This window comes from Coregonus lavaretus, assembly GCF_964263955.1.
Source record: "Coregonus lavaretus genome assembly, chromosome: 38".
NCBI lineage: Eukaryota > Metazoa > Chordata > Actinopteri > Salmoniformes > Salmonidae > Coregonus > Coregonus lavaretus.
The window spans coordinates 4,017,102-4,029,020 of record NC_140025.1 but is presented as its reverse complement, the minus strand read 5'-3'; the positions used below and the strand labels follow the sequence as shown (position 1 = coordinate 4,029,020).

The following is an 11,919-nucleotide window of genomic DNA, read 5'->3' as shown; positions in this document are numbered from 1 at the left end:
GTCTAAGAGATCTCCAGTGATTGGGGGGGGGGGGGGGGGTCGTCAAAGGTCATGCCAGGCTGGCCGGTCCGGAACAGGGAAGCAAGGAGACCTGGGTAAGGGGAGAGCCGCTTTGGCTCATGGAGCCATGGTGTCTTGGTGCCCCGTGTAGATGCTGCTTCAGCCTCCACCTTCGCCATCTCCTCTGTACCTCGTACTGTACCTGTGTGTGGGGGGAGGGGATGGAGAAAGTGTATCATCGAGCACTAGTTAATCAGGGCTAGCTGCCTAATATTAGCAATAGCACATTTATACCACTTATTTCAACTTCATTTTACATCATCGTTTTGAGAAATGGACAAAAAACCTACCTCCCCATTTAGAAAACAGTAAAGAACAGCAACTCCAAAGCCCTGGAAAGGAAGAAAGGGGAATTTAGACATCAAATAGTATTCCTGCAAAGTAAAAAAGTAAAAATCAAAATTACCTGTGTTGATGGAAGAGCCAGCTCAACAAAGGTCCATATTTTGTAAGTTAAACCACTGACTTTGATGGGTAAGAAGGCAAAGAGGATGTAGTACAAACCAAAGAGGGTCACCAAAAGAAAAGTAGATTTGGTAAGTCTCCTGAAAAGATACAAGGAAAATATGCAATTTTACAATACACAAAATACATAAATCAATACTGTACACATGTTTGGAGAGATTCCATTAGTTTGCCGTTGTGCTGGTCTTTCAGGTTTGACTGGGCAACGCTTACAGAAAGTTAGCACAGGTACTGTAACACTGTTTTAAGTTTTTTTTATACCCTACAGAATAAACATCCTTGAAATGCTTTGGTAATAGTATATTCTGGTGATTTTGACAACTCACTTGTATTGGCTGAATTCAGTTCCATGCATGTCTGGCATCCGCAGTTTCCCCACCAGAATTCGTATGATACTCAGAAAAAATATAAAATGAATCTGCAATGAAATGGCAACAAATGATTACCGTAGGGAGTAAAACAAATATTTACATTCTCAGTTATATAAAAAACAAACATCAAATTGTTTTTGTCACATACACAGAATACAAAGGGTGTTAACTGACAGTGAAACGCTTGCTTACGAGCCCTTTACAACAATGCAGTAAAAACATATATACAAGAATGAAGCTGTATACAGGGAGTACCAGATCAATGTGCATGGGTATGGGGTACACTATTTGAGGTAGATAAGTACATGAAGTCAGGGTAAAGGGACTAGGCATCAGGATAGATACAAATATAAGTAAAATAAAGCACAGAGTAGCAGCAGCAGCATGTGTGTGTTTCTTTTTTTGTATACAAAACATTAAGAACACCTGCTCTTTCCATGACAGACTGACCAGGTGAAAGCTATGGTCCCTTATTGATGTCACCTGTTAAATCTACTCCAATCAGTGTAGATGAAGGGGAGGAGACAGGTTAAAGAAGGATGTTTAATCCTTGAGACATGGATTGTGTGTGTGTGCCATTCAGAGGGTGAATGGGAAAGACAAAAGATGTAAGTGCTTTTGAATAGGGAATGGTAGTAGGTGCCAGGTACACCGGTTTGAATGTTTCAAGAAATGCAACGCTGCTGGGTTTTTCACGCTCAACAGTTTCCTGTGTGTATCAAGAATGCTCCACCACCCAAAGGACATCCAGCCAACTTGACACAACTGTGGGAAGCATTGAAGTCAACGTGGGCCAGCATCCCTGTGGAACGCTTTCGACACCTTGTAGTCCATGCCCTGATGAATTGAGGCTATTCTGATGGCAAAAGGGGGTGCAACTCAATATTAGGAAGGTGTTCGTAATGTTTTGTACACTCAGTGTGTGTGTGTGTATGTATGTGTGTATGTATATATATATATATATATATATATATATATATATATATATATATATATATATATATATATATATATAAAATGTATAGAGAGGGCTAGTCAGTGCAAGATAGGGTCAATGCAGATAGTCCGGGTAACCATTTAATTAACTATTTATGGCTATTAGCAGTCTTACGGCTTGGGGGTAGAAGCTGTCTCGGAACCTGTTGGGCCGAGAGCTGATGCTCCGGTACCATTTGCCGGACGGTAGCAGAGTGAACAGTGAACTTGGGTGGGTGTCTTTGACACATTTTCAGGCCTTCCTCTGACATTGCCTGATATAGAGGTCCTGGATGGCAGGGAGCTCGGTCCCAGTGATGTACTGAGCCGTCCGCACCACCCTCTGTAGCGCTTTGCGGTCGAGGGCGGTGCATTTTCCATACCAAGCGGTGATGCACCCAATCAAAATGCTCTCGATGCAGCTGTGTAACTTTTTGACGATCCAAGGGCCCATGCCAAATCTTTTCGGCCCTGAGGGGAAGAGACACTTTCGTGCCCTCTTCACGACTGTGCGGGTGTGTGTACACCATGTTAAGTCCTTAGTGATGTGGACGCCAAGGAACTTGAAGCTTTCGACCTGCTCCACTACAGCCCCATCGATGTGGATCGGGACATGCTCTCCCCTCTTTCTCCTGTAGTCCACACTCAGCTCCTTGGTCTTACTGATGTTGAGGAGAGGCTGATGTCCTGCCACCACACTGCCAAGTCTCTGACCTCCTCCCTGTAGGCTGTCTCATCACCATCAGTGATCAGGCCTACCACCGTTGTCGTCAGCAAACTTGATGGTGCTGGAGTCGTGGGTGAACAGGGAGTACAGGAGGGGACTAGGCACACACCCCTGAGGGGCCCCCGTGTTGATGGTCAGCGTGGCGGAGGTGTTGTTGCCTACCCTCACCATCTGGGGCCGGCCCGTCAGGAAGTCCAGGATCCAGTTACAGAGGTTCAGTCCCAGGGTCCCGAGCTTGGTGAGGAGCTTGGAGGGGAATATGGTGTTGAATGCTGCGCTGTAGTCTATGAACAGCAATCTCACATAGTGATTTCCCCTCTTGTCCAGGTGGGAGAGGGCGGTGTGAAATGCAATTGAGATAGCATCATCTGTGGATCTGTTGGGGCAGTATGTGAATTGGGAGTGGTTCCAGGGTGTCTGGGATAATGGTGTTGATGTGTGACTTGACCAGCCTTCCAAAGCACTTAATAATTAAAGATGCGAGTGCTACAGGGCGATAGTCATTTAGGCAGTTTACCTTGGAGTTCTTGGGAACAGGTACAATGGTGGTCAGCTTGAAACATGTTAGGATTACAATCTGGTACAAGGAGAGATTGAACATGTCCGTGAAGACACTTGCCAGCTGGTCTGCGCATGCTCTGAGAATGTGCCCTGGTATTCTGTCTTGAAGAATCTTGAACAATGCATAGGCCTAATCATTAGTTATCAACAGAGATTGATGCACTTACAACTATGAAGAGTAGGACTGGTACTCTGAGAATCCACCAAACCCAGTCATGTACCCTTGTCTCCCAGCAGCTTGAGGAGAAAGAGAAACCTATTAATGTATGTGAACTATGATGATGATGCAATTGTCATCTGTTTAAAATGGTCTATGACATCCCATTCATCTGTATCTTACCCTTCATCCTCATAGAAGTATTTTGCCAAGCCCCAGGATACAATGACAATCATTGGCAAACCTATGTAGAAAAACAAAAACTGTTTAGTTAAATTCAATCCCTCTTTTCAGTGAACAGTTCACTATGACATGACATTGCTAGATGACATCAATGACATGGCATGTGTAGTGTTGTTGTAATGTAGAGGGGACAGGTGTCCGTACCCCAGCCCTGGATGATGTACCACCACAGGGGTTTCTTCTTGGAGAAGAAGGAGACGCTGACCAGGGTGTGGAGGTAGTGTCCCTCCACCAGCAGCCAGCTGTAGTTAGCCATGATGCAGTAGTTGGAGAACATCACCACTAACTTACACACCACCTACAGGATATGATGAGAAAAGATACACTACATGACCAAAAGTATGTGGACACCTGCTTGTCAAACGTCTCATTCCAAAATCATGGGCATTCATATGGAGTTTGTCCCCCCTTTGCTGCTATAACAGCCTCCACTTCTGGGAAGGCTTTCCACTAGATGTTGGAACATTGCCACGGGGACTTGCTTCCATTCAGCCACGAGTATAAGTGAGGTCGGGCACTGATGTTGGGCGATTAGGCCTGAATCGCAGTCGGCGGTCCAATTTATCCCAAAGGTGTTCGATGGGGTTGAGGTCAGGGATCTGTGCAGGCCAGTCAAGTTATATTTACTCATCAATCTACACACAATACCCCATAATGACAAAGCGAAAACTAAAAACACCTTATTTACATAAGTATTCAGACCCTTTGCTATGAGACTCGAAATTGAGCTCAGGTGCATCCTGTTTCCATTGTTCATCCTTGAGATGTTTCTACAACTTGATTGGAGTCCACCAGTGGTAAATTCAATTGATTGGACATGATTTGGAAAGGCACACACCTGTCTATATAAGGTACCACAGTTGACAGTGCATGTCAGAGGAAAAACCAAGCCATGAGGTCGAAGGAATTGTCCGTAGAGCTCCGAGACAGGATTGTGTTGAGGCGCAGATCTGGGGAAGGGTACAGCAATGTCTGCAGCATTGAAGGTCCCCAAGAACACAGTGGGCTCCATCATTCTTAAATGGAAGAAGTTTGGAACCACCAAGACTCTTCCTAGAGCTGGCTGCCCGGCCAAACTTAGCAATCGGGGGAGAAGGGCCTTGGTCAGGGAGTTGACCAAGAACCCGATGGTCACTCTGACAGAGCTTCAGAGTTCCTCTGTGGAGATGGGAGAACCTTCCAGAAGGACAACCATCTCTGCAGCACTCCACCAATCAGGCCTTTATAGTAAAGTGGCCAGACGGAAGCCACTCCTCAGTAAAAGGCACATGACAGCCCGCTTGGAGTTTGGCTAAAGGACTCTCAGACCATGAGAAACAAGATTCTCTGGTCTGATGAAACCTGGCACCATCCCTACGGTGAAGCATGGTGGTGGCAGCATCATGCTGTGGGGATGTTTTTCAACGGCAGGGACTGGGAGACTAGTCAGGATTGAGGGAAAGATTAACAGAGCAAAGTACAGAGAGATCCTTGATGAAAACCTGCTCCAGTGCGCTCAGGACCTTAGACTTAGGCGAAGGTTCACCTTCCAACAGGACAACGACCCTAAGCACACAGCCAAGACAACGCAGGAGTGGCTTCGGGACAAGTCTCTGAATGTCCTTGAGTGGCCCAGCCAGAGCCTGGACTTGAACCCCATCGAACATCTCTGGAGAGACTTGAAAATAGGTGTGCAGCAATGCTCCCCATCCAACCTGACAGAGCTTGAGAGGATCTGCAGAGAAGAATGGGAGAAATTCCCAAATACAGGTGTGCCACGCTTGTAGCGTCATACCCAAGAAGACTTGAGGCTGTAATCGCTGCCAAAGGTGCTTCAACAAACTATTGAGTAAAGGGTCTGAATACTTATGTAAATGTGATATTTCAGTTTTTTATGTTTCATAAATTTGCAAACATTTCTAAAAACCTGTTTTTGCTTTGTCATTATGGGGTATTGTGTGTAGATTGATGAGGGAAAAAAACAATGTAATCCATTTTAGAATAAGGCTGTAACGTAACAAAATGTGGAAAAGTCAAGGGGTCCGAATACTTTCCGAATGCACTGTATAGTGTAGGAGGGGTATTTTAGTATGTTCATATCATGTTGAAAGATTAATAACTATCAAAACCAGGAATTTTTTGAAGAGTTAGAAAAGTGAGTTATTCTGCTTTCACACACTAAATTACACATTTCTCTCTATCAATGTGTTCATCCATTTACACATGCATTGACAGTCACTACAAAGTACAGTAGATACGTACTGGGTAGTCGTCACAATGGTAGAAGTCTTCATCGGTGAAGAGCACAGAGTCTTTGATGAAGATGAAGGAAGCACGCAGGATGAAGGAGACAAAGAGTTGGATGTGGATGTAGTTTCTGGTGCAGTGCAGTTTCCTAGACAACAGGAAAAGTGTCAAAGCAGCTGTAAATGTCCTCCTTGACCAACATGCTTTTGACACCCATGTTGTAATATGTTTAATCCTCCACTGAGACACAATATTAAGATAAGCATGTTGGTTACAGTCTGGTTTATTGGGTATCCAAATGGATTATCATATATTTTTATCATAATAATTCTTAGACTTGATTCTCTGTTTCTCACCTAAAGAGACAGAGGATGGTGATGGCGATGGTGAGAGAGATTAGAGAGAGAGCGTAGCCTGCAGTGTACATGGTCTTCACGTAGGGGAAGTACATGTGGGAGTCATGTGACTGGGAGGAAAAAGTGGCCTGGTGTAAGAATATATTTTTATGAAAATTGTCCATGCATTTTTAAATCACTGCTCAACACTTCTATGGCTTTCCCTTATTTTTATGTATTTGTCCTGAATCAAAGACAAAACCATTGATGTAGCATATACTAAGATTACACATGTACCCACCTCTCCAAGTAAGTGTAAGGTTTCGTTGAAACATGCATGCTCGTAAGGAGGGAATGGGTCCGTCCAGCCCGTGTCTGTGCAGTTCCGGTACACTTTACCTGGAAAATCATACAGTCTCATCAATACTTACTTACTGTTCTGTTCAAATAAACGAATTATGGCCATCAAAATAGTCGGCATCAGAGTAAAAAAACTTGACCATGCAGAGCAACGGTGGAACAGACCAAATATTTTCTAAGACACACAGACCTACATAGTACGCAGGTTCAATCTCTCTGGTATTTTAGTGCAGGCAGTAGTTTTTGCAGGCTTCATTTGTGTTATGTAAGGTTGTCATAAATCACTTCATGATGCCGCTGTTTCCACAAGCAGACCTTTTATGAACTCTTTACCACTCCTCTGTCCTTTTAGTCTATCACATATATGAGCATCAATCAACAGTTTATGGTAGAAAAACAAACATTTTTGTATTGAATGGAAACAAATTATCTTAGTAGTGGATCATTAACTAACACATACATAATAGCCAGGGGTGGGGTGGGAGTCTAAGACATCATAACAGCCAGGGGTGGGGTGGGGGTCTAACACATAACAGCCAGGGGTGCGGTGGGGGTCTAACACATCATAACAGCCAGGGGTGGGGTGGGGGTCTAACACATAACAGCCAGGGGTGGGGTGGGGGTCTAAGACATCATAACAGCCAGGGGTGGGGTGGGGGTCTAACACATAACAGCCAGGGGTGCGGTGGGGGTCTAACACATCATAACAGCCAGGGGTGGGGTGGGGGTCTAACACATAACAGCCAGGGGTGGGGTGGGGGTCTAAGACATCATAACAGCCAGGGGTGGGGTGGGGGTCTAACACATAACAGCCAGGGGTGGGGTGGGGGTCTAACACATAACAGCCAGGGGTGGGGTGGGGGTCTAACACATCATAACAGCCAGGGGTGGGGTGGGGGTCTAACACATAACAGCCAGGGGTGCGGTGGGGGTCTAACACATCATAACAGCCAGGGGTGGGGTGGGGGTCTAACACATAACAGCCAGGGGTGGGGTGGGGGTCTAACACATAACAGCCAGGGGTGGGGTGGGGGTCTAACACATCATAACAGCCAGGGGTGGGGTGGGGGTCTAACACATCATAACAGCCAGGGGTGGGGTGGGGGTCTAACACATAACAGCCAGGGGTGGGGTGGGGGTCTAAGACATCATAATAGCCAGGGGTGGGGTGGGGGTCTAACACATAACAGCCAGGGGTGCGGTGGGGGTCTAACACATCATAACAGCCAGGGGTGGGGTGGGGGTCTAACACATAACAGCCAGGGGTGGGGTGGGGGTCTAAGACATCATAACAGCCAGGGGTGGGGTGGGGTGGGGTGGGGGTCTAAGACATCATAACAGCCAGGGGTGGGGGTCTAACACATAACAGCCAGGGGTGGGGTGGGGGTCTAACACATAACAGCCAGGGGTGGGGTGGGGGTCTAACACATCATAACAGCCAGGGGTGGGGTGGGGGTCTAACACATAACAGCCAGGGGTGGGGTGGGGGTCTAACACATAACAGCCAGGGGTGGGGGGGGGGGGGTCTAACACATAACAGCCAGGGGTGGGGTGGGGGTCTAACACATAACAGCCAGGGGTGGGGTGGGGGTCTAACACATAACAGCCAGGGGTGGGGTGGGGGTCTAACGCATTGTAACAGCCAGGGGTGGGGTGGGGGTCTAACACATCATAACAGCCAGGGGTGGGGTGGGGGTCTAACACATAACAGCCAGGGGTGGGGTGGGGGTCTAACACATAACAGCCAGGGGTGGAGTGGGGGTCTAACACATAACAGCCAGGGCTGGGGTGGGGGTCTAACACATCATAACAGCCAGGGGTGGGGTGGGGGTCTAACGCATTGTAACAGCCAGGGGTGGGGTGGGGGTCTAACACATCATAACAGCCAGGGGTGGGGTGGGGGTCTAACACATAACAGCCAGGGGTGGGGTGGGGGTCTAACACATCATAACAGCCAGGGGTGGGGTGGGGGTCTAACACATAACAGCCAGGGGTGGGGTGGGGGTCTAACACACACATCGTAACAGCCAGGGGTGGGGTGGGGGTCTCTCACCTTCTGATTTGAAGAAATTGGGACAGTTATGTGATGCAGTTTCCCCTACAAAAGCAGGAGACCAGCAATTCAAGTGGTCCCACATACCCTTGCAGTCTGTATAAGAAAAAAAAATCAGTTACCATTATCTTTTTTTTGGGGGGGGGGGGGGGGTATACATGTGTTTGGTGGTTTATTGTCATGCATTATATGGCAAACAGTACAATGACAGTCCTTGTTTGATCGGTGTGAATAATTTACATTTTAGTCATTTAGCAGATGCTCTTATCCAGAGTGACTTACAGGAGCAATTGAGGTTAAATGCCTTGCTCAAGGGCACATTGACAGATTTTTCACCTAGTTGGCTCGGGGATTCGAACCAACGACCTTTCGGTTACTGGCCAAACGCTCTTCGGCTACCTGCCGCCCATAGTACAGTAATAACAAGTACAGTAATAACAAGAGGAGCAAGACAAACAGCTCTGATAACCTGATGAACTGCTCTCACCAACATGACAGTAATGTTTGAACTCAAAAGGGGTAACTAACTACAACAATAATACAGTATGTTGAGCTGTAACCTACTCTATACTGCCACTAGAGGGAAACCTAGTCCACTGTCAAACTGGCCTGGTTCCCAGTGATGTGCTGATGTGCAGTTTCAGATTTTGATACCTGTGGGACTGGAAATGATTTTCCTCTTATGTTGTATGTATATCATATAATGCCATTCAGAGAAAACTTTAAAAAACGAACAGAAAATGTCTAAGATCATTGACTATTATGGAATAGAGAAGGAACATGTTAACCTATATTTGTTTAGCTTAGGAATACATGACAAACCATGCTGGGTATGAATTTCTAAGGTAAAAATATAGAAACAGTCTCATCTCACCTGGTTGGGGAGTTTTGGACACATTATGCAGCCGCAACTCATGAAGGCACCTCTCCTCCTCTCGAATAAGAATGATGTACGGCTCACAGTCTGCTTGAACCTTTCATAGTTAAAAAGAAAAATAATGTGTGCATGTGTCATCTCCCCATAGCCTACAGTGCCTTCAGAAGGTATTCACACCCCTTGACTTTTTCCACATTTTGTTGTAACAGACTGAATTTAAAATGGATTCAATTGAGTTTTTTGTCACTGGAATTAAGTGGAATTATGTTTTTTGAAATGTTTACAAATAAATAAAAAATGAAAAGCTTAAATGTCTTTAGTCAATAAGTATTCAACCCCTTTGTTATTGCAAGCCTAAATAAGTTCAGGAGTAAACATATGTTAACAAGTCACATAATAGTTTTATTTTATTTTATGTCTACCTCATCTCTGTACCCCACACATACAATTATCTGTAAGGTCCCTCAGTCGAGCAGTCAACTTTACACACATATTCAACCACAAAGACCACAGAGGTTTTCCAATGCCTCATAAAGAAGGGCACCTATTGGTAGATGGGTAAAAAAAAATTAAAGCAGACATTGAATATCCCTTTGAGCATGGTGAAGTTATTAACTACACTTTGGATGGTGTATCAATACACCTAGTGACTAAAAAGATAGCGGTGTCCTTCCTAACTCAGTTGCTGGAGAGGAAGGAAACCACTCAGGGATTTCGCCATGAGGCCAACGATGACTTTAAAACAGTTAAGAGTTTAATGGCTGTGATAAGAGAAAACTAAGGATGGATCAACATTGTAGTTACTCCACAATACTAACTTAATTGACAGAGAAAATAAGGAAGCCTGTACAGAACAAAAATATTCCAAAACATGCATCCTGTTTGCAACAAGGCACTAAAGTAATACAGCAAAAACATTGACAAAACAATGTACTTTTTGTCCTGAATACACAGTGTTATGTTTGGGGGAAATTCAATACAACACATTACTGAGTAGCACTCTCCATATGTTCAAGCATAGTGGTGGCTGCATCATGTTATGGGTATGCTTGTAATCATTGGAATGGGCACAGGCAAAATCCTAGAAAAAAACCTGCTTCAGTCTGCTTTCCACCAGACACTGGGAGATTAATTCACCTTTCAGCAGGACAAAACATAAGACCACATCTACACTGGAGTGTTCCTGAGTTGCCGAGTTACAGTTTTGATTTAAAACTGCTTTAAAATCTATGGCAAGATCTGAAAATGGTTGTCTTGCAATGATCAACAACCAATTTGACAGAGCTTGAAGAATTTTGAAATGAATAATGGGCAAATGTTGCACAATCATGCTGTGGAAAGGTCTTAGAGAGACTTACCCAGAAAAGACTCACAGCTGTAGTCTCTGTAGAAAAGTCTCTGCCAAAGGTGATTCTAATATACACTGAGTATACCAAACATTAGGAACACCTTCCTAATATGTGTTAGCATTTCCCCCCCACTTTGACATGAAAGTATTTTGTGTAGATCATTGACCAATTTTTAACCCTCTTTGTAACAACAACATTTGGAAAAGGTCAAGGGGTGTGAATAATTTCTGAAGGCACTGAGTGTACAAAACATTAAAACAGTATTCATTAGTTGCAAAGTTTCTCAAAATCTAAAGGCATAACCTTCAACCTAGATTATTTTTCCATGACATAGTAGACTGACCAGGTGAATCCAGGTGAAAGCTATGATCCGTTATTGATGTCACCTGTTTAATCCACTTAAAATCAGTATAGATGAAGAGGAGGAGACAGGTTAAATATGGATTTTGAAGCCTTGAGACATGGATTGTGTATGCGTCAATTTAAATGTGAATGGGCAAGACAAAAAATGTAAGTGCCTTTGAACGGGGTATGGTAGTAGTAGGTGCCAGGTGCACAAGTTTGAGTGTGTCAAGAACTGCAACACTGCTGGGGTTTTCCACGCTCAACAGTTTCCAGTGTGTATCAAGAATGGTCCACCAAACATCCTGCTAACTTGACACAACTGTGGGAAGCATTGGAGTCAACATGGGCCAGCATCCCTGTGGAACGCTTTCGACACCTTGTAGTCCATGCCCCGACGAATTGAGGCTGTTCTAAGGGCAAAAGGGGGTACAAACTCAGTATTATGAAGGTGTTCCTAATGTTTCGTACACTCAGTGTATATGTATGTACCTTTGCCAAACATGCCCAGCTGTTTCAAACACGCGCGTTCATTCTTACCTTCAAGTACATGCCCAGTAGGATTCCAATAATTCCAATGTGCATTTTGTCAGTCACAAGCATCATATACCAGAAAACTGTAACCAAATTATAGACTTTAATAAACTGCAAACTGACTTTCGGTACTAAAAGTCTGAAATAATCGTCCAATTCAAACCAGCAAGTCATCAAACAGCATCCACTGGCTTTGTCCAAACCAACTGCATGTGTTTTGTTTGAGCAGTTATTACACCTGCCCAACTTTATAATAGACTAGTACCAAAGACAGTACAGTATGA

The 11,919-nt window shown here is 44.7% G+C and overlaps 1 protein-coding gene across 1 annotated transcript; it reads right to left on the bottom strand.

The window, feature by feature from the left end:
* Positions 1–49: 49 nt before the first annotated feature.
* Positions 50–11,707, bottom strand: LOC311112273 (secretin receptor-like; the record flags this gene model as incomplete). The annotated part of the gene is made up of 13 exons (XM_084155326.1): positions 50–202; positions 351–392; positions 467–605; positions 852–943; positions 3,327–3,396; positions 3,500–3,560; positions 3,704–3,857; positions 5,801–5,933; positions 6,142–6,251; positions 6,422–6,519; positions 8,534–8,629; positions 9,408–9,507; positions 11,642–11,707. The coding sequence occupies 13 exons, from the start codon at positions 11,705–11,707 to the stop codon at positions 50–52; spliced, it is 1,314 nt and encodes a 437-aa protein (XP_084011452.1).
* Positions 11,708–11,919: the final 212 nt, after the last annotated feature.